Raw genomic sequence first — 23,942 nt, 5'->3', positions numbered from 1 at the left:
GAAATAGCAAAGGTGCCGTGGAGAAATAGGTTGTGTACCAAAGACTTTAATCTTAAAGATATGTTAATTTCATCTACTGAGATCTTGCTAGTGACAAATTTCCATGTCATACCAAAAATAACAATTTCTTTACTGAGGGTGGAAGTCTGGTAATGTGACAAATGCTGAATCTGTTTCTCTGGAGAGAAATTTCTAGCAGAAGACTCTGTGATGGTGTTGTAGGAGGAATTCAGAGCAAAACAGTTCTTGCTGGGTTTTGTTGGTGCCCTCAGCTACAGGAGCACATTCTTTCTCACTTACAGGAGTTTGGTTACTTATGTAAAAAATTATTTCTTTTTGCTCCATGTTTCCCAGTTGTGTCTTCAACATAAAAAGGACATGGAGCTGTTGGAGCAAGTCCAGAGGAGGGCCACAAGGATGACAAAGGGGCTGGAGCACCTCCCGTATGAAGACAGGCTGAGAAAGTTGGGGCTGTTCAGCCTGCAGAAGAGAAGGCTGCATGGAGACCTCACAGCAGCCTTCCAGTATCTGAAGGGGCCTACAAGGATGCTAGGGAGGGACTCTTCATTAGGGACTGTAGTGATAGGACTAGGTAGCGGGTTCAAACTTAGAGGAAGTTTAGATTTGGATATAAGGAGGAAGTTCTTTACTGTAAGGGTGGTGAGGCACTGGAATGGGTTGCCCAGAGAAGTGGTTAATGCTCCATCCCTGGTGGCGTTCAAGGCCAGGTTGGACAGAGCCTTGGGAGACATGGTTTACTGTGAGGTGTCCCTGCCCACGGCAGGGGAGTTGGAACTAGATGACCCAAAGGTCCTTTCCAACCCTAACTATTCTGTGATTCTACGATTCTATGATATTATCTATCTTACTCTGTCTTGTATGCAAATATAAACAGGATTCCATAATGTCAAAACTGATATATTAGAAAGTGCAAAATTCAAACTTCCTTTCATGAATTCTCAGGCGACACAGCAGGCCATGTAGCATAGCCTAAGACAGCTCTTTTGTAACTGATGTTGTAATAACTTTTTAATAGCACCTTAAGATACAAACTAAGCCATCAGTGGGAATCATACTGGGCCAAACAATCTTCTGTAATAACTTTAGTTTCTTCAGCTGTTAGTCAGAACCTAAAGACTTTACAAAACTGCTGGAATATAAAGAACAATTTTCATAAATTAATTAGAAAAATCTTTGTACAGCCCATCTTTGCCATTCAAGGTGTTATAAATTATGTGTTCTCTAGTTTTCTGCATAATGACATCATTGCTTCCTTGATTCATTTTTCAGTCTGGTTCCTGGACAAATAGAGATGTCAAAGCAATAGGAAAGTCAGTTTTCTCCACTCGAATTTGTTTTTTGTCTAACTCCATTTAACCAAGTAAGATATCAATGCAGAAACTAATCAAGTACTGAGAAAATATGCTTGCATGGTTGGCCACAACCCAAACAGGCAATATCATCATAAAGCCATTACCACATTAGTGAGAGAGTGGAATCATTACCAAACTATATGCACTTACAGAGTTATTGGATGATACATCTGTAATAGAAAATCCCTTCTGGTAAGCTTTGACTTGTTTGCTGCATGGGGATAAAGATCGTAATAGGAAAAAAGTCAGAAGCAACACAGCAATTAGCAAGTTTCATTTATGAAACCCCTTCCCCCTCAAGCTCCCTGCAGCTAACATAATGTTTTGTAAAGGGGGGCTAAAATTCAGATTCCGTTATAAAACCTGCCTTTGTAGGACACTAGAGACACAAGAATCTAGTGAAATCATTTTGTTTACTCAGATTTAAACCAAGAAATATGAACTAATGCAAAAGGACCAAATTGAAATGTCTGAAGTACAAGACTTAAGCACTGTACAAAATTCATACCATCATCCAACACACATACCATTTCTAACCCATCAGTTTTGGGATTGATTCAAGGAAATACTTAAAAACGTAAAGAAGATCATCCGTGTAATATTGTGAGATGTTCTTGAAAGACGGCTTTTGTTAATAAACAAACTAATAGGTATTTTCCTTCTACAAGTCCATTTTAATTGTCTATTTATGTCAGAATATTTACAGTGTGCCAGTTTACCACTTCATGGAATATTTCTATAATACTGATAGTTGGGTTTTCTTTTCTCTGTCAGTAAATGTAAGAGGAAAGTACTAAAGGCTGCACAGTAACATGACTATGAACGAACCCTTCATTTTTACTTCCGTGTTTTAGCTCTCAGCCTGGTCCACAGAAATTTTGCTGTTGATTCATAGTCTTTAAGTGGGATCGGTCAAACTGACTTTGCTAAAGGCAACAGCATATCCTGTTTTCTTGCATGCCATGCTCAAACTCCACAACTTCAGTGACACCTAAAATGCGCCACATAATTTTAAATGGTGTCCAAAATTGTTACAAACCAGCCAGTTCAGATACTGAACTTCCAAACTGGAGGATTTTTCTAGTTACTCTACCTGACAGGTGTTATGTGCTATGTTTTATATTTAGTAGTTTATGTTTAAGTCTATCTTTTGTGAAAAACATAGCTTGAAGGCTAACACTGCTGGTTGTGGATGGGAGTAAAGATTTGGCTTGGGTACATTAAATGGCAGCTGTCACCTCTTTTACCCAAATGTAACTATTTCACTAGGTCTTAACCACCTTTGGCAATGGCCAGGTTTAAGTTTAAGAGGGTCCGTTTGTTGCTTAAGTTCCATCAAAATCCTGGGAAAACAATATTGAACTTTCTCATGTTCAGTCTGCTGATTTTCGCCATTTGCAAACACAGGTCAAAGGGATCAATAAAGAGAAAAAGAAAACTCTTGAAAAAATAGATAAGCAGGGTAAAAGACAGAACCTACCATACAGTCACAGCACTAATGATTTCACAGTCATCTGCCGTAGGGGTAGTGCTTGGCCAGCAGCTTGCTTTCCCCTCCTAAGGTATCCTTCACTCAAAATTTAGGATTCTTATGTTTTGCAGGGCAGCAAGGCCTCATCAGCTTCAGCTTTCCCACACACTATTAAAAAATCCTTTCACAAAGACCTCTTTTCTACTTTCTAACCTTTGTATCCTGTGCTGAAAGTAAATGGCCTTAGATAAGGCTAAAGCTCCTCAGGCACAGTTAAGAAATCTTAGCTGGCCTTGGTTCATCTACAGTTCTACAGCTAGGAAATTTCCTCCTTTGTGCTAAAAAGCTCCCTTTCGAGCAGAAATGTTTCTCAAGTACAATGAAACAGCATACGCAAAACAAATATGCTTTAGGCCTATCTACTGGTCCTTTCCATTCCTCATCCCTTTGCTCTGCCGGTTGTCAGCCAGACTCTTTCTAGTCTGACTTTCTTTCCCCTAAGGAATTCTTGTGGTGGGAGAGAGTGCCAGAGATTTTCTTTCACTTTGGGCCTCAGCCACCAGCATTACCCAAAGTTAATGTATATTTAATATGATACAGCCAGTAACCCTTTCTGCCAACTTCTGATCATAAGCCAGCTGAAGAATGCTGAGAAGTTATGTCCTCTAACTAAACCTCAAAGCCCACGTATAAACTCCTGATTAGTGGTGGGTGAGATTACTAGGGATGTATGTATATACCCCTCTGTTTCTTTGCCAGCTGGAATTCCTCCATGCTGTAGGATATCTGCAGAAGCAGGCTCCAGAGAACCTTCTGTTTTTGCAGTACGGGCCTAAGGCAAAGATACCAGAGGGTTTTTCCTGGTAGCTTCATTCCTTGCCTCAAGCAGTCATGTTACACTTCTGTGCGTGATTAATTTGTTGGGCATGATTTACTGGGTAAATTATGGCATTTCAGTGATGGGTGTAAGGGGATCTTCGTGTGTATAGTTGTACATAAAACAATTTAATGGTTTAGGTTTCTTCAGGAATACGCTATCATTTCCATGGAAGTTTGCTTTTCTGTTTTGTTTTCTTCTTTCTCCATGGATCAGCAGAGACAAGGAATACTGACTGTAATGAAGTTTCCTCTCTTGGAAAGTCTTTTGTTTGTTTGTTTGTTTCTTGTTTCACCTTTTTGGTGTGTCTTTACTTAATTAAGGTTTATGTTCACCAGGTAGTATAAAGGTCAAAATGTTAAGGGATCCAGGGGGAAATGTTTGAGAAGGTCTTTCTGAGGGTGACAGCTCTGCCTTGTAATACAATACTATTTCTCATGGGAGTGGGTGGGAGGCCTGCCTAAATTTCCTCTTCCTGTCCTGCCAAATTCCCCAAATTGCATAACTGTGTATTCTCCTTACACAGTGGTACCCTTGGCATCCCTAGTAAATCTGCAGGGAAGCAGTGAAGCAGCTGGAGGCTTGAAGGTGGACCAAAATTGGTAGAGGATAGACTTGGTTAGCCAAAAAACAAAACAAACCCAAACCCACAAACTGAATTACTAACTCTCCCATGTATAACAGAACAACACAATACAGATTTAATAACATACACTATTTTGTTCTAAATGCACTCCATCTAGGAAAAATAAGTTTATCGGATAAGCAAAGGACCCATGGGGAGTTCATCAGTTCAGTTTCAAGTCACAAGATGTGTTTTATTTGGCTTTGGAGGCTTCTTGTGCAAGATTAATGTGAAACTGCTGAAATGCAAACTGACAAAAAGACATATTTTTACTGGTTGGTGCTTTTTCCTCTGTGCCATTATTTTCATCAGGAGGCCCCATAACTGCCTTCCCCATCACCCCTGCTTTAGACTGACAGGAGTATGAGGTACTTCTTGGCTTCTGTGAGGAAATGAAAGAATGACTATTAGAAAAGCAGCATGACCAGTGTACCTCATAAGGATGTAACACTGAAGGCTTTCACTTTATCACTACACTGAATCAGAAAAGAAGAATTTGGACCTTCTTAGAGGGGAGTGTCAAACATGGCTATCCTAGGGTAGGTCTTGCCTGAGTAAGGAGGGTAAGGTTTGCCTCCTTTGGAAAAACTTGTATGTTTCTTTAAAGTTCAGGTAGCCAAATTCATTACTTTTGAAGCTTTGCTAAGCTTCACTGGATCCTACCTTAGCCACGTACACTGCCTGACTGTCATTAAGACAATAAAAATGCAAGTACACCCGCAGAGGTTTTGACAATCCTGGTTTAACTGTCTGTGTACAGCACTTTAAATAGGCTCAGTACGGTCTCTGAGATTGTTCGAGAGAGATCGGGTACTACTCAGCGTGTGTAAGGGTGGGAGAATCTGGCTCCAAATGGTTTCTTTTTCTCTCCTTGCTACAGGAACTGGAAAAGACAAGGGTGTGTGGGCGGGCCTGGAGTCCCTCCAAGGAAAGTGTGAGGCCTTGGGCAAAACAAATCCATCAGGTCTCTCATTTCTTCCAAATATAGGTCTGTTCTGAGCAATAGCCAAGCTCAAGTCTAAACTCCACATCCAACTGTTTCAGAGGGAATACATGAAAAAGACCCTATGGCCTACAGAGTCCGTCTACAGAAAATATTTTGATAGCTCTTCCTCTCTGGCATTATCTTTCACTTAAAAAGAAAGAAAAAGAAAACACACAAAACTGGAGCACATGGTTCAATTTTCACTGTAAAACAACTGATTGATGAAAATGATACTTCTGAAAACAATCTGTTGCGAACTATCAAGCATTTTTGCCTACGCACCAATTGGCAGGAATAAGACAGATAAATTATTACAATATGTAACAAAACAAATTGCTCTGAAGAGAAACGGTATTTCTCTGTGCATGTATTAGCAGGATGAGTAGAATTAAATCCATGAAAGTATGCTGAGAGATCATTCTCCATCACAGCAGAAAAATACTGGAAGCAAAGGAACTCACTTCAGCTCTGTCACTGTCTCTACCAAAACAGAGTTTATGATATGCAAGTGTTCTCTTGGAGTAGAGCAGAAGAATCCTGGACTTAAAAACAAAGAACAAACTTGGGATGTTTCTGTTGTTGAGTGGAAGAAGTTTCAGAGCCATTTTTGCCAAGATACTTCCAAATATTTCAGGCATCACCACGTATTAATAAAATGGAGCAATTGCAGCAGCTTCCTAAACCTTGAATACTCTATTACTGCCCATGGGATAATTTTCTGATGTGCTTATAGACATGAAGATTTAAAAGACAAAATCCCATTAACTTTCAATAATACTTTCTTTAGAGCCTGGCACATGGACCAATTACAGAGATAAGCGCTCTATGCAGTAACAGCGTCTGAATTGTTCTGTTGTGACTTTCTGTGTGCATGCTCCTATCCCACAGCAACCAGTTAAGGCAAAGATGATGACTCATTTTCCATCAAGAGCCAAAGCACATCACAGTTACCTCAAACTTCATACCCTGTACACTGGCAGTTAGTGGATAGCCGTGGATGAGCCTACTGTCCAATCTACTTTTGAAAAAAATAAGTAGAGCTTCTAAATTACACAAGGTACCTTGACACTTGTGGATCATGATCACCCACCCTGAGCCATGAGATCCATGTTGCCCTTGTAACCTGCACCAACTCTGCACTGTTGTTAACAGGAGAAGGAATCCTAGGCATAAGCATTGTTGTCTTTTCCTGAACTAGTCTCTACTTGTGGATAAGAGAGGAAAAAAGGGGACACAAAGAGCATGGGAGTCTGAAAAATGTAATTATGAGCTCTATTCTGGGAAACATATCCTGTAGAGTATAGATAAATTTCAGACACATCTCAGAGAGGGACTGGAGAGGGAGCAAGATGAGTTGGAGTATGTATCTGATATTGTTTCTACAGCAAAGCTATATGGCTGCTAGTGGTTGATCTTAAGTTTTGCACCAGGTGTTCCCTATATTTGGCCTTTTGGCTGTTACTACAATCATCATGACATCAACAAGAAACACAAAGCATAGCTTGCTTTTGAAGTTCTTCAGGGGTATCTGAAGATGAAATACTAATGGGACTTATTTTTTAAAGGCTTCTTCAAAAATCATTCCTTACACTTAGATTTCCTTTCCAGGATCCAAAATTCCTTTTTAAATTAAGCATCCTTGTATGTGACAGAACCAGAGTATCATGAGCCTATTATTTTCTGCCTTTTTTTTTTTTTTTAGCCAAGGGACAAACATTCAGAGAAGTCAAATATGACAGGAAATTATTTTGACATATTTGAAGGCTACTGAATGAAATGAGTGTCTAAAAAATAAATAGTGAGCAGAAGTAAAGGGTTCCTTTTACAAGCTTTTGCATTTGCACATTGTAAGGGAACCATTCATAGTTTGTGAGCACAATAGCTGATAGTAATTGCTAACAGAAATGAGCTAACTGCAAGGACTGCTAACAGTAGGCAGCTAGCCAACCTAAAAAGACTATGATCATGTCATTTAAGCAGCAAGTAAAGGACTGTGTAGCAGAAGAGTTACTGTGCTATTCTGTGACAGATAACTTGAAAAGGTGGCAGGTGAATTAAAAAAACACCTGTAAGAGTCCAATAATAACAGATAAATACACTCCAAACAGCTGTAGCTCATATCACCTACCAAAAATTGGAGTAATTTGGTCTTGCTTGTCATTGAAATATACTCAGTAGGAACTTATTACTGTGGCTAAGTCAGCAGCCTAAATTACAGTGAAAAGATTAGCTTAACGGAGCCGTTTTGTGGCTTAAAAACTTTCATATGCAACTACAACTTCATCACTAAATCTTCAAGTGCTGGAACCATCTACGAGTATCTCAGAGCCAGGTGAGTTGTACTGCTGTAGTTTTAAGAGATGTTTTCAAGGGCCAAGCAGAGGTTTTTCAATTCCTCTTTCATCTGACAGAGTGCCTTCTTGACTTTCTGAGGTGTGTTCATAACCTCTACACTGCTGGTGAATGGGTTGTAGTGCAGAGAGAAAGGCTTCTTGATCTTCATTGTGTAGTTTCTGTGGAGGGAAGAAGACAGAGCTGCTAATTCAGAGTTCGTTTCCCAAAGCGTAAAACCTGCAGGACCTGGTTTCTTAGTATGTAGGCATGGACTTGTTGGAGAGCAGAGGCTGCTGTGACACCTCCTCACTGTTACTCGTTAACGTTGTCTGGTGCAGCACACTCTCCCCACGGCTGAGCTACTTGCAGCCCAAAAGATCTGCAGTGCCTGCTTTTCAGTGTGGCTGGCTCAGACCCGCCTGCGCTCTTACAGCTCTATGCTAGCACAATTCAGAGTTATTACAACCACAAGCTGAGGAATGCAGGAACACAGCATGTCTGCTGCCTTCACTTCCAAGAAATAACCTGGAGTAGCTCTCCGTAAAATTCTAAAAACCTGTTGATAGTAGGTATCTTGGACTATTTTTTTGTCTCTATTTAAAAAAAAATAAATCATGATTTCTTGCCATCTTTGACAATGTTTCCATTAAGTACATGCTGGTAGGAGCCCCCTGTACTGATGTTGCTTTATGGTTTTAATTCTGACAAGGTTTTTGTGCCTTTGGTTATTTTGAGCTGCTTTGGCTGCACAGCTATCTTGAAAAACATGTATGAAAAAGCTTCAAGTCTGAGAATGGTGTATTCCCTATCCTTGCAAGTTCTTTTCAGGTTTGCCTGAGTCAAATACTCTTTAAAGTCTTCTCATTTCTCCCAGTGAGTTCTCAGACACGTTTTTACACACATTAACAACTGACTGTGAACCTTCACATTTAGAATGAGGTGCCTAAATTGCTATTGTTATAACCCCAGCAGACAGTGCTTCTAGGGAAGAGGCAGGGGGAGTAGGGAAGTCTGGCCCACGTTCTCTTCCTCTAATAGATTCTTCATTTCAGCTCCTGCATGCTTTCTCCCCAGTAGTTCCACAACCAGCCTCCTGCCTCCAGCCAGAATTGGTTATGTTGTTCTAACTGTTGGAGATGAAGGCCAGGATTTGAACCCTGCTTACTTTAAAAAGAATAAATCTTTACTGCATAACACAGTCAAAGAAATGCATTTAGAAACACCTCTAGCTAATTTGAAATAATTTTATTCAAGTTGCAGTCAGCTACTTTGTAGAAATTAGATTGCCTGTGAATGCTGACTCTGCATTCTTGTGCAGATATAATCAGAGGAAAAAGGCAATCTTGTTTTTAAGACCCCTGCTGATCCATGTTAATTCCTAAGTCTGCTATAAAATTTATGCATGGCCTTGGGTAAATCAGTTTTTCATGACCTCTTATTTGTATGAACTAGCACATTGGCACCCCAACTGTTGGGCTGCTCTCTATTCTTACTGTTCAGTTTCAGATTTTACTTCAGAAGTTGCTAAAATGAGGTACTGCTAAGATGAAGCATGGGACAGGGAGTAACAATATATAGTTATGGTTTTCTGTGAAGCTTTTCTGAGATAAACAACCTCATGTTTACCTTTGCTGTGAAAAAGCCACTGTGCCAATGAAGGGCACAGTGAGATAGCCTGCCATGGTTAATGCAGTTGAGGTGGATGTATTTGAGATTAGGATTCAAGACAGTGTGCCCCCCTCAATGAAAACACCTACAAACACTTTACTTACTGAAGCTTGGCCTTGGCATCTTCCAGACTTTCTGCTATGAAATAGACAGGTTGAAAGGCTTGATCCTGATAGGGGTGAACTGCAGTCACTTCTGGATCAAAAGGCTTGTACTCTGGCTTGTTGGATAAAGCATACTTCGCAATGGGGACAACATAGGTTAGAGCAGGTGAGTGAATGTAGCAAGAATTAGTGCCCACATAGCCATGAAATGCTCTTTGCGAAATAGTTGAAGGTAATATCAGGTCCTGTTCTGTTACAGGTGAAAGCTGCTTTTCATAATTAGTAGCTAATAAACCAAATAGTACATAATTTTTAAAAGAAAAAGAAGAAAGAGAAAACCAAGAGACGTATTTCCTGCATTAAAGTGATGTATGATTTGGTACCAAGGCCACATTCTCAGACAGGGAGGGGAAAGTCTATGCCAGCCCTGAAAACTGAATATCTAGAAAAAAAAATAGCTTCGTGCTACTTTCTTTTCCAGCTAGTATCATAGAAGATTCACAGACCTGTGCAGCACTATTTCAAAGTCCCCAGCCACAAATTTCACATTTCCTGCTGCAAGGAAGAACAGACAGAATGCTCCTTGTATTTTTTGCACAGCTCCATGCCAGTTAAGCCACCTAAAATCTTCCCTGAAATCCAATATATAAATATGCACTATACTCTGTGGATGCATGCTTGTGTTTGGGGCCCACAGAGGTTCTTCTATTTTTTCTTCTCAGGTCCTTCTACATTGTCCCCTTAGGCAGACAGGAGGATTATGGAAGCCTCTCATGTCCACACTGCAGTCCATAGGCACAACTATTATTTGTTTACACATACTGGAGATACCTTCAAACCAACCAGCACCAGAGCAGGGAACAGCATGGTTGCTCAGGTATTGGCATTGGCTATCTAGTACATGCACAAAGTCCTGGGAAAACAGCACAATTCAGGCTTAAAGTGAGCTCCTGCATGGTTTTTCTGCCCCTGAATCCTGAGTGAGATATTTTAAAGCCAGATTAGCTCCAGCGAGAACAGAACTGCACTGGTAGATGTGCTAAAACCTGGTTTGGTCTCCAGTTGTCCAAGCTGGGAGTGCCATGGCCACTTTGATGAAGTGTCCTTTGTACAAGGAAGGATACTTTGTACAAAAAAGGAAAACGCAACTCATTCCAGTCAATACTGAGACATTTCTTTCCACCTTCAGCCTGGGCAGTGGGCCCCATCCACCTAGGGACAGCCTTTTAATACCCACCTATTCTTTGAGATCTGCCTGTTTGTGTTTCTGTCTTCTTCCCCAACCTTCAGAAGCCACCCTTCATTGTTTGATGATCCAAATACCAATTCCCATGGTACCTGTATATAACTAGTAGATGTGCATGACACTTCACAAGACTTTCAGCTCAATCTGCTAACTGGAAAAATGCAGACAGTACCTTAAGCACAGTTTTGGATATTACACTGAGCTGAACTTGAACTCTCCATCACTGGAGGCCTGCCTTAGCTGGTAGGCCAATTTGCTGCAGAAGCGGTGCAGAAATTAATACAGGGCTTAAAAAATAAAAATAATTATATATAAAATGCTAAAAGATCGTGTTTTTCCTGTTCTCCATTTGCAGTGTGTAATTGAAGAATAAATCTTGGAGAGCACTCTTACAATCTAAGATGGATGGTATACACAAACATGAGGCTGCTCTTATAATCTTAGAAGCTCTGGGGACTAATGGGAAAAGATTTCAGAAACTCAGAACCTGACAGGGGTCCCACTATGCTGTCAGTGTTGAAGCAGAACTGAAATCCCATTGATTTCAGTGGAAGTTCAGCTTAAAACCGGATGGCCTTAAAGGCCTCTACAAGTTAAGTACTTCTTGTGCTGCAAGAAAAGCATATGTAGCACTGAGTGCTGCCAGAAGTGTGGTATGAGCCATAAGATTTTACAGTATGTAGGACACAGACCAGCTGAGTGTTAACAGGAGAAGCATTTTGGATAATGTAGAACAGCTGACAGAATATAGTGAAATAAACAGTGCAATACTGAGAGCTGTTGGAGAGGAATTCTTACAGTTCAGAGGAGGCAAGGTTGGCCAGCAGTCAGACCCATTACAACTACTCAGTTTAGACTTGGTATGGCTATCCTGTCCCTTCTAATACCTAGCTGCTGTCACTAAATTATTTGTTAAATAATACATATTCAAGTGCAAATCACATGCAGAGGATGTCTAGCTCTACTTCTTATCCTCTGCCCTTCTCCCATGTTATGACCCCAGTTTGAGCAGAACCAGCCCACAGAAAAAAACTACCTGAAGCTGAGTTCAAACTGGTCAGAGTGGGTGCTGCGGAGAAGAGGAAAGCGTTTTGAAGATTTCATAGTCAGGATGTGGTTCCCTGGGTTACAGTCACACACCCACAGACAGTCGGTCCAGTCTGCAGTTCAGAGATGTTCCCAGGTTCCTTGCTGATGATGAGTTCTCAGACAACATTAGCTGGACATGCTGCTGCTCACCCTCTCCAGCTGGTTAGATGTTGTCTTCTTGTAGCCAGCCACCTAGCCTTATTAACTCCTGCCTTTATTGCCTCCTCAGTGTTCATCATCCTGCTGTTCCTGGCTCTATAACCTTCAGGAATGAGGAAACTGCTTTGCGCAGGTTGCTACAGCATGTCTCCTTCTATCACATGAGCTGCAGTTAGTCTGCCTGTGCCTGATATGCTGATCAGCTAAATCATATGGAACCAAGTTTGGGGCCTCCATGCAGAAGCCCTCATCTGGACCCATACTGAGAAAACAGATGGATAATTACAAGGATGGACAATGGCTTTCTCCCATGCAGTAGCAAAACTTATCTAGAGCTTTCCCAAGAACCAGGCTAAGACTGCAAAATGAGCTTTGTAAGAAACTGAAAGCTATCATGAGCCTCACTATCTTCTAAATTTCATCTTCTCTAACAAAGCTGCCTAGACACTGCTGTACCTCTAAAAATATCCCTTCTATAAAATAAGCATTGCACTACACATATTTCCTCTCTTCAGCTGAGAAAGAAACAGTTGGTATACATTTTCAAGTTGCTATCAGGTGCTTAGGCATGGGACCTCAGTACTTTACTCATACTGCCACTCTCCATACTGAAGTTAGAATCAGATGCTTATGCAGTCTAGAATGATTAAATGTAAACATTTTTTTATTTTGGTTTTGTTCCAAATAAAAACCTGTGAGATAAGTCACCTGTAAAAGGAAACTTCAGCACTTAAGGCAGTGGATATAATTAATCTGTGTACAAGAAGTTTGAGATGTTCAAGGTGAAGTGCACAGAATCCACTAAGCTGCTGTCTCAAAAACTATGTGGTGATGTACTTGCAGAGGTCACACAGGGATTGTACACGGCATACAGCCACATTGTTGGTGAATTGCTTGCCCATCTTCAGACTGTCTTAGGTGTTACATGCGAGATGGACACACTTTTGGAAGCGGGGTAATCTTTCTTCATCACCTATTAAATATAAATGTTATCACATCTGCATGTAATTTCAGTAATGTGACGAATGAAGATTTAGGTGGACCCAGCTGTATCAAAAGTTTATCCAGCAGCATTACCCAACAACTACTGATGATAAAAGAATCCACCACTTACCAACTCAAGGACACTCCCACTGTCAACCTTAGTGGCAGGGAATTAGAGGTGCAGTTATACTTTTTTGTTATATAGCACAGTTTTGTGAACAAGCAGCTCTTGCCTACCACTTTAATCAAAAGCAGGACAGCTAGTCAGTGTCTGGTGAACAAAAGGGTAGAAAGAGAGGACAGTAAATTTGATATACTCAATTTCAGCCACCAAATTGAACATTTCTGATGTGACTTTTACCTTCATCTGTGTCAGAATTAAACAGAAAAAAGGAGGTAACATCACGCAGACAGATTCTGTGGTGCATATTACTAAGAAAGCTACGTAAGTATTGGAGTCATTATTTTAGTATCATGTTTAACATGTAAATGAATTTAAAATTATAAGGTATTCAGGCAGGCAGAGTAGAATAAATGTTGCCTTGAACTGTGCTTTGTTATTGGACCTTTTTAGTTTTATCAGGTGGACAAAAGCAAGCTCTGCAAATCATATGCCAGAATTTAAGCACAAAGTCTCCAAATTGCAAGTGTTGGGAGAAAACCAATGCTAAACTCAGCAGGAAGGCTGACATGTGGGAGGGTTCCCCTTTCTATATATTAACTCTCAACTGCCCCTCTGTAGGGACACCTATTATAAATGTCTCGAGATATGTTAACATGCAGTTTCTTCCTTCTGTCCATTGACTGGAAAGCTAGCTGACCTGTATACCATTAGGAGAGTTTTGTAATATGTTTATTGTCATAACAATCCAACCATCTCCAGTTATGGGAGTCCAAGCTGTGCTAATCCTGCAATGGTTTCATATGAATGTATCATGTAGCTAGCTGTTAGGCTGCTGTGTCTATGTGTTAAGCTTAAAATATATCACCCATGAAAACAAATGGTTTCTGGTCTATAAAAATGCTTGAAAAGAATGCTTTTTCATTTTCCTTTGGCTCTCACTAATTCCAAAAAAATCATCTATTATCTCCACAACCCAAAGCAATTGAGACCTAGTGATACCAGTTTAGGGCTTTTAGCTTCAGGGCTCTGTGAAACTGAGGACAAATTCCTGCCTCCCCTGTAAGCTGTTTTTCTGAAGGAGAGGAAACCTTTTTGTAAAGGTGTACAGCCCCTCCTTCTACAGTTAATCTGTCCAGGCAGGACACTGTCAAATCTGTGTATGCAGATTTTAATCTCCATAAATTTAGTTTTGAAATGTATTTATGAATGTGAAATACTAAAGCATTTTCTTTTTTTTTCAGTGTCTGTGATATTTACAATTTCTTTGCACTTTATTCTGTCGATGACTTTCTGATTCATATATGCATAAATGGCAATGGCATGGATGAAGTAGCGGAGCTCATTATAGGCATAATATTGCCCTCTAGTGTGTAACTCAGAAAGGTACATGAGTTTGATGTTAACTGTATTAACTGGCCAGGAACACTATGAAGAAAATCTAACGTTTTACAGGCTGTTTGCTTTCACTGCATTTCATCTCTTTAGGTGAAAGACAGGTACAATCCTACAGTAGTTCTTCCCCTACTCAGTAGCTTCTGGGAAGGAAGAATTAATTTCTTTGAAAAATACGTATTTTACATCATATTGGTTTGTGTGAAGAAACAATATTTTGCTTTTACCAGAGATTTCAGCAAACAACATTATGGAAATCTTTCAATCCCATGCATTTGATACATACCATAAGTTCCCCATAGGACGAAAGCAGTCCTGCCCCGTAAGCTTTGATCGATCCGTTTTGCTTGCAGAGACCAAACTCCACAGTGAACCAATAAACCTGGTAATAAGAACAACTTGTGAAAAACAGTCTCAACAGGTAGTTCATTTTTCCTTTCATTTTCTTTCATCCTTATATTTTAATGTCTTTTTATCTTTAAATTTTACACTTGTATATTTTAAGAAAATTATTTTTTCTCTCAACGCATGTAACAAACACATATTTTTTTCAGAACTTGCCATCCTTCCTATTCTCACTCCCCCCCCCAAAAAAAATGAAAAAAAAACCCAACGAAACAAACCAGTAGTGATAATTATATGTGTACATAACAACATAAAGCCCTACTCCCTTCTTTCTTTGGAAGATGTTACAAATTACCCTGCAACCTCTTAGACCTGAGTTTCATCACAGTCAGTGGAAGCTGACAGATTTCAACCCATAGTTCCCAGAAGGACAGGCAGACCCCTATTGCAGGTTCAAGACCTTAGGAAAGGTACTTGAAAGGGCAGCTTCCTTTCTCCTTTGTCTGTGTGATAGCATTCAGAAAAATTGAAGAATGACTTCTCCTTTAGCAGCAACGTGCCCCTTAAGTTTATACCAGTTATACCTTTATAATGTTGAAAATAAAGATACGTGCCACTGGGATTCTCTTGCAATAAAGTATGCTTAGGACCATACTTCCTTTACCTGCTGGACAGTAGTGGGATAAAAGCAGCTCTTGGCTCTGCCAACCTGTTAGCCCTTCCCTTATTATAGCATCTAAGGAAATGGGCAGTAAAGGACCAATTCTGGTCAAAGCCTGACCCCTGAGCAGCTGGATAAATGTTGTGCAAAAGAAAAACATGGAAAACATGAGGCATTTCAAGAATATGGCTCTGTGTCACAACTCTTCAAGGCTCCTTTAGGGACACATAGGTCTTTGCTGCCTTGTACACAGGGCTTGACTTTGGCTTCAGTTTAGACGTAAGTATTGCATTCTCAACACCCTTCTCAAAGAACTACAGGCAGGTTGTAAAATAATTTGAAACTCTATGCCATTCTGTTTATTCTGCTGTTTACTTTCTTCTATTTCTTTCTCCCACTCTCTTTCGTATCTTTTAATTTTGATGACTTTGTTTTAGCCTGCAAATTTACTTCTAGAGAAACAGCATGCCGGGATCTTTCTTTCTGCAGAAACCTAAGATGCTTTCTCTACAGTACAGCTAATAATTCTTCATTCTAATTGTGTTAATAATCTTAATTCTTATTATTTCAGAGTGAAAAGTCTTTCAAGTATCTCCTCATTTAGCAGAAGGTCTTTTTGTCTGGAGAATGAGACACGAAAGGAGGAGGAAAAATTATTTTAAACGTTATCTTAGATGTCCTGAATTTGGCTTTTAATTAGTGAGGTTCTTTCAACTCTCACTGTTTTAACAGGATACAAGATGCAGTACTACTGGCATTCTGGAGACAACATAAACACTGGCAATTTTCCATCTCTTGTGCACCATGAGTGGAGCTGGGGGATGTGAGGAATTTCAGGAATGACAGTCTCCTCCCATCTACCCCCTTTCCTGAATGAGCCTCATCCAGCTGCAGGAAGGTAAGGCTTCTTTCCTCCCTTGAAAAAATCATCAAGACTTGGAAATAGCTGCCATTATAGGAAAAACAAATTATGTGGCCTCCAGCCCACTTTCAGAACAAATCACGATAGCAGCAAGGGACTGCATGACTTGTTTTGGCAGATGTATACAGCCTAGTGACTCAGAACTGAATGACAGTACCTGCTCTCAACTTGCTTTTAAGTGCTCACCTATTTTGTGAGATTAATGACTATAGAGTGAAACAAATTCTGACAGTTCTCCGCACCTTATGTAGGAGAAAATGCAGAAATCAGATAGGGTATCCAGTCTACTAGGTGAATCTGGAAAGTGAGTTGGTTGATATTGTAGTAACTCAGCTTCGGCAGTATATTCTTACAGAAGCAAAAAGTATAAGCATTCCCTCAGGTGGAATCACATGCTTCTGGGGTCTGCCACAGGGGCTCCAGCCCCTGCTCCAGTACCTCCCTACTGTGCATGAGGAGAGACAATAATCCTGATTCTCCTATTTTCGTAGCTAATCTGAGATACTGCAGAAGAGCCTTCCCTGCACAGTAAGGGATAAGCAGTGAATCGTTTGAGTTTTGCCTCTGATATTAAACTGCCATCTGTACTTACTGTGGCCAGTTTCTCAATCTCCGCTTCAGATGATCCAAGAGAAGCCAGTCCAATATCCTAAAGCAAGTAAGCAAGCAGGCAGTGTTACACTAGTGTGATTATTCAGCCCAAGGGAGAGAAAGAGGGGAAGGGGGAGGACCACATCATTTCTAGCATGAATAGCATGAACTATTCATTGTTTTTGTCACCCAAAATGACCTTCCATGGCTTCCAGGATGCCTACCTCTCCCTGGCCCCCAGCTACATACCACTGGGAGCAACATTAGATGAGTGTTTAATCCTCAGTGTTCTCTGTGTAAAGTTAACTATCTCTTGTCTTAATGCTGGACTATTCGTGGTAGAGATTTATGGGAAGGCATAAGAAGGAAGGACAGCAAGGTGGGTTTTATCATGGCCATTGCCTTTCTGTGTTTCACTCTCTTTCTGACAGCCCTTATGACTGGGTCAGATCCATTCAGGGAGGATTCAGTTTACTCCAGTCTGTGCTCCCTGTTGTTATTCTCACAATAAGAATCTGTAGATGTCTCATCTTAAACTATCCCGGGAGCCATATCATGCAGAAAACAATCAAAATTAGGGCATTTTCACCATTCATCATCTCATATTGAATGGAACAAAAAAGAATATTCATGGGGTGAATTTCAGCTGTGAAAATACTCCGTGGGAAAAAAAAAAAGTGAAATGTGAAATTCATTTAATGTGATCCCATGCTGTATAATCTGTGTTATAGATGAAAAAAGAGGAAAGCTGAAAGTTCTGAAATTGCTATAATCTCTTATTTCTAATGTATCTTCAGTCTTGGTACTGAACTGAAGATGTTTCTTCCAGAATAAATTATAGATCACTAGGATATTTTAAGTAGTATTCATCTGAATCTGATAACAAACAATATATAGGTCTAAAATGGAAACTGGCATATATCCTAGTCGATACAATTGGAAACCACATTGTATGAGGTAAACTGGCTTTTTTTAAAAGATATTCTGGCAAGGACCTATATTGTGTGACCTTTGTGCTCTTATTGCCAGTTTCCACACTGGCCACTGATTGATAAGCCTAGAATGTGAGTTATCTTCCTCCCTCAGCTATGGTTTTGAGGGACATTCATAGTTCTGAAGTCTTTCATTACACAAGGTCAGTGAGTTCACTTGGGTCTGATGCTCACTGCTCACACTAAATAGCCCCTTTGTATACAAAGAAGCCCTGTTTCCTTTTTGGAGCCTCCTGATCAGTATGAGCAATGCTGTGAGAATCTGGTGAGTTGTAAAAGGAAAAACAACTCTAATGAATGACACGGTGATGGACACAATTAAAGTATCATGTGAGATAAAAATGTACAACCAGAGACAGAACTAGCCTGGGGGCTCGATGGCTGTTGTTGGTTAGGTTCATGTGGTTGTAGGACAGGAAACCAGAGGAACAGCATAGTCAGCACAGCTCAAACATGCATCACCACAGAGGCTCCACTAGCATCCTTCTGCAAATTGGCATGGCCCTCCCACAGAGAAGTCCCACATGCACTGCCTATCCTTCCTTTTACACGATATCCACAGGGAGCAGTGCTACCACTCCCTTGGAGTAAATGTCTCTCAGAATGCTGCTAGCCCACCACCTGAGGCTGCAACTCAAGTCTAAATTAGTGTTTCAAGCATGGTGAGCTGCATGCCTCTGAGGCACAACTGGACTGCTAGCCAGAGCAGTTGGTTAAACAGCCAGCATAACAAGCTTCTTACCTGTGAGAACTGGGCAAACTCTTCATCAGCTAACATGGGAACATGACCCAGTAACTCATGGCAGCAGTCTCTGGAAAACAAGTGACCTTTATATTTAATAAAGGTATCTTTTCCTATCCTACATGAACTTCCTGTGAAGGACTTCAGCCAGTAGATCCACAGAGGGAACAAATGTGGGAGATGCTCCACAGTAGCTGCCTCCATACCTGGTTTGTCTCTGGAGGGAACATGTCAGAGCATTCCCTTTCACCATGGGGATCTAGCTACTCCCCACTGCCTTGGCTATTGTCTCACTTGGGATGGCATGGGCACCAGTCTCCTATGTCACAACATCTTTGAAAGGCTCCTGTTTTGTCCCAGCATACAACAAAAGTCTGTGTGAACTTGTAATTTCTCATGAAATGTAATTGCTGTTGTCTGGCCAGCACTTACTGGGAGAGTTTCACAGCAGGCAATCAAACCCCAGCAGATGGTAACTGAAGGCAGGATGAAAAGATTAAACCAGATATTCTTCAGTCTCTTCCTTCCCCAGACAGCTTTGCAAGAGAGACAGAGATCCACACCCTCTCATGCATGACTTCCCCTTCGAACTCTCCAGCTACCAGTTTCTCAAATTGTTTCATTTTGTGGACTACTGGACAGACCTCCAGAGTGATTCCCCAGAGAATCATCCCCAACACATTCAGAAGAATGAAACTGTGCCAGGGCACCAAACTTACGGTTCTGGGGAATGCATAGGAGAAGAGAAATGCCTTATATACTGTGTGCTCTGGAAGACACGAAATGCCAGGCTGGCAAGGAAGTCACGAGCAGACAGCAGCCCTGCAGCTGGTCTCAGCTGGAAACCTGTTCTCTCTGCAAAGGGAAGTAAGTCTGAATTTAGGCATTTCTAGGCTTAACTACATGGCACACATACTTCAGGTAATCAGTTTCAGAGGACTCTTGTGCTCTGTTGCAGTAGCTCTCTCTTCCAAAGCACAGTAGGAACATCCTGGCTTATCATTATCAACATGCTCCTATGCTGCTATGGGTCCATTTACTGCAACATCAAATCACCTAGCCATCCATCCTACGCTTATCCATACTGCCTACTCCAGTTTACATTTTTAGCACATTTATACACTTTTATCTACTATGTCACACATATCAGTGGTATGTCTGAGGTCACATATGATCCTTACGATCAAACATGGAACAGAACCAGTATTTTCAGTCTTGACTAGTCTATTCATTCTTGGATTCTCTCTCTCATTTCCTATACAACATTTGTAAAACTAAAACAGGAGCTGGATAAGAGCTGCATCCCACCCCTACCCTTATCTGAGAGCACCTGGCTCTTCCCCAGTACTAGGTTATTCTTTAGCCCCATCCTGCAGACTTTCTTATTCCTTACACTGAAAGCCCTAGTACCTTGCACTGTTGAAGACGGAAGGTGGACCATGGGTCTGGGTCTGCTCCAGTCTGTGCAGTTCTTCTGCTCCTTAATGGGCTTAGTTCAACATATCTCAGTGGCAGATTTAGAGCATACTATTCAACTTCATTTCCCTTTATGAATGCATGCTCCATATGTATAAACTAGCTCAGCACTGGCAAAAACTTCTTACCTATTTTATCTTTCTGTACTTCATTAGAATGGGAACACACAGAAGAAAGAGCAAACAGGTCCTTGTCAGAGATAAGGGTGCTGGAATTTGGCCTTAACCATTTAGTATCAGCTTCCATCAGTGTTTTCACCTATTTTTCTCCTCTGGGTTTTTTGTTGGTTTTTTTCCCATTATGTTTGTCTAGAACTAACTGCACAGTCTCCCTGTCATGCGATACTACTTGTTTTGCTTTGCATGTGTCCATAGAACAGGACCAAAGGATGCAAAAATTTGGAACGATAATTTCAGCTATCAGTGTTACTCCAGGACACCCTGCTTTGAGAGGTCTTTTAGAGATGACTAACAAAATAACCAGCCCTATGGTCAGCAGAATACACAATCTGCATTTCCATGGGAAACACATTGGTGGTCTGCAAAGCTAAGAAAATTGAAAATCACTGCTTTAAAAGAGAGCCAATGATAGCCTTTTTGAAGGCCTATATTCAAAATCTGTGTTGCATTCTCAGTTCCCATAAATGACATTTCATCGTCTTTAAAGTATAAAACAACATTGAAAAAAAAATCAGAAATGGCTTTATTCTCCCTTCTCTGTCCATATTCTATTGTGTTATGAATCCTGGAACCTAATTTATTTTATGTAAACAAACAAAAAAATCCCACCCAGAAACCAAGCCATTTACAAGTTTTTGGGTTGGTTTGGTTTTTAATGTTTCTTCCAGCATTTCTTGTCTTGCTCTGTCTGGCAATTAGCACTTCTCTCATTTATATAAAAAAAAAAAGAGAGAGAGAAGAAAAAGGAAGGGGGGGGAAGGGAAGACTTCACTGGAAGAATTAGAAGAGACAAAACATCTGAAGTGATACAGGGCTTTAGTGGACAGCAAGGAATGCTTCTACTTGACAATGTGAGGTAGAGGTGGTGAGCATTTGTCATGGTTATCTTCTATTGCCGCATCAAATTCAACGGTAATGCATACAGAACTACCTCAAAGCTGAACCTCAACAAAACCCATGGAGATTAAGTCTTCATCTTTTTTATATGCTGAGCAAAGGTATCAGAGTTAAACAGGGAATCAGAAGAGATTATAATGCAGCTTATTATTCTCCCCCATCCCCAATTAATAAAGCAGAGTGTTTGAGGGAACAGACAGTCTAACAAATATGCCTCCTTTGGCACTGATCAGAACCTGGCACAAGAAGGGTACTCCCTTGCTGCTGATGCCATACTAAACCAATCCAGAGGAATGTGAAAATCTCAGAATCCAGTCATCTTTGCGTTAAATTCTGAGTCTGAGTAAAGTGAAAACTGCAACAGCTGAAAAACATATCAGACGAGAACTAAGCCCTATGTAACTCAGTTTTGGAAGGACTATGAAAGAGTCTAGGAAAATTTATATTGCTTTAGCATCCATGTTGGAGGAGCAGGAGGGAAAATGAAAATTACAGCCTATGTTCCCTGAGGTGCCCTTTTAAATATAGGCCAGTGAATCAGACAGTCTGCTGATGGAACAGACTTGGCCAGTTGCCTTGAAAAGCCATAGGAAAAAGTTATCTGCTGGAGGTAATATCTGCAAAATCCGAACTTCTATTTCATTACTGCACAATAAAACCAGCAATCAACAGAGAATTGGGGGTGTGGCTGATTGGACTTGCTGCCTAAAGACCTACGAAATAAAAATGAGTTGAAGAAAAGGTCTTGAGCAGTTGACCTAAAGTGATCTATAAGGCTTAATTCTTGGCCTTAAAAACTCATGTGTATAGTCCTGTGCATTGTATTGTCAGCTTACTTGAATTCACTGGCTGTAATTTCTTCCAGCTGCAGTGGACAATGAATGCCTAAATCCTAACATCTTTCCTAGAAAGAAAGATGTGCTTAGGTTCATCTAGTTAACTCTTCAGAAAAACACTTGACAGGTTGAACAGTTACATGGTTAACCATTTAAACCCCCTTTAAGTAATTATGAAGTACTTATGATGCAAAGTTCATTTCTGTTCAGACCAGCCTCAGTAGCAGGTCACATAACAGTAGACAGATCTTACAGTTCAACTTTCATTGAAGTCAAAAGGAATAACTTGTTTCAGTTCACAGATACTGCTGAGCAAAAGAGAAGATGGATGTTTATCTGGCTGTGAGGGCTGGTTATAACATGATCTCTCATACAGATCATGTTATAACATGATCTGTTATAACAGAATATCCCCTCCTCTCTCTTTCTGCATCTCTACAGCTTATTAAATTCAAAGCTGTGCTAGGGGTAGGTTTTTCAAAGCTGCTCCACGGGATGTTCACACTGGGCATACATTAGAAAGCATTTGTCAACCAAGAAGGTGGTCAAACATCGTAATGTGCATTCTAGAGAGGTGGTTGATGCCCCAAGCCTGTCAGTGTTTAAAGAGGCATGTGGAACATTAACTTTTGGTCACCCCTGAATTGATCAAGCAGTTGGACTAGATGATCATTGCAAGTCTATTCCAATTGAATTATTCTATTCTGTTCTGTTCTATTACATTCTATATAAAGTGTTAGCATCACATATGCTAAATATTCCAGTTCTTAGAGGTAGTATTTAGCAAAGATACGTGCTAGGATTTATGTCCTACATGGGAGACTGGGGCAATTCAGGGCTCACCAGGAGCTACCAAGTGACTGGAGGAACTGCCCTATGCATTTCCACACAGGCTGTAGTTGAAATACATCCACTGTATGCCAGAAATTCTGGGAGACACATTGCAGTCTATAGTTTGGTCAAGGTTTGATTGGTTGAGCACTGCAGCACAGTGATGTGTTGCAGTGCTCAACTCTAAGACAGGAAAGAGCCTAAGTGCGCAGTTGATTGATGAGTTGCGAGGAGAAAAATTTCTCTCCTTGTTAACACTGGTGGTAAGAGCTACCCGAATTAGTAATAAATCACTACTTATAACTCATTATAAATCATACCCCTCATCCAGTGGCTGCTTGGCATGAAGCTGTCTTTAACACAGATTTTACAGGCCTTGCAGATGCAGGCCTGTGCTCAGACTGAGTTTGTAACAAAGGGACCTTGCAGTAATGTCAATCTTCTTATTAGAGGGAATCATCAAAGATAAGATATTAGGTCAAAGCCCCATATAATGGAACTAAAATAACTTTAGCAGCCTAGTTAGTATAGGAGGGAAGTAAAATGGATAGTTGAATAGAAAGGAAAATACATAATGCATACATAGAAGAATCCCTACAGCTGTATGTAATGGTGCTCATGGGAGATGATTTTCATATGCCAACCCTCCGGTTCCTTACACTAAAGGCGCAATAAAAACTTTGTCATTGAACAACTTAATCTTCCCTAAAAGATGGCAATGTCATAGAAAACTTCAGAAACAGAAAGCTCATGCAAGTTCACTAGCATCACCTACTGATACATGGAGCCTTGTGACTAGATTTCCTGAATATTGTATTTAACTTAAAGTTAAGCCATACTTTTTATTATTTATTTCATCATAGTGATCAGCTGACCTCCTTTCTCTGGCAGATCTCCTTATTCCTGAGAAAGAAGAAAACTTTAAAAGCCTGCCCGCCTTTAGTCGTTCTTGGCAACAGTAAGAAAGGTCAGTTGCTGAGGTGAGTAGCTCGAGAGAGGCCTCCAACACCGGAGCGGGGGGAAGCTCAGCGTCCAGGAG

The 23,942-nt window shown here is 40.5% G+C and overlaps 1 protein-coding gene across 1 annotated transcript in view; it reads right to left on the bottom strand.

The window, feature by feature from the left end:
• Positions 1-1,965: 1,965 nt before the first annotated feature.
• Positions 1,966-23,942, bottom strand: part of LOC134162491 (tyrosine 3-monooxygenase-like) — a 35,538-nt gene continuing 13,561 nt past the window's right edge. The window contains exons 6-11 of the mRNA XM_062616353.1: positions 19,404-19,539; positions 18,685-18,754; positions 16,952-17,008; positions 14,718-14,813; positions 9,438-9,571; positions 1,966-7,844 (exon numbers count right to left, since the gene is read on the bottom strand). Of these exons, the coding sequence (XP_062472337.1) occupies positions 7,685-7,844; positions 9,438-9,571; positions 14,718-14,813; positions 16,952-17,008; positions 18,685-18,754; positions 19,404-19,539 (653 nt within the window). The 3' untranslated portion in view covers positions 1,966-7,684. The remainder of the gene's footprint in view (positions 7,845-9,437; positions 9,572-14,717; positions 14,814-16,951; positions 17,009-18,684; positions 18,755-19,403; positions 19,540-23,942) is intronic.

The sequence above is a fragment of the Pezoporus occidentalis genome, unplaced genomic scaffold (genome assembly GCF_034315485.1).
Source record: "Pezoporus occidentalis ecotype Australia unplaced genomic scaffold, CSIRO_AGI_Poc_V1 ctg19, whole genome shotgun sequence".
Classification (NCBI taxonomy): domain Eukaryota; kingdom Metazoa; phylum Chordata; class Aves; order Psittaciformes; family Psittacidae; genus Pezoporus; species Pezoporus occidentalis.
Note: the sequence above shows the minus strand (reverse complement) of the source record. Positions and strands in the feature narration are given on the sequence as shown.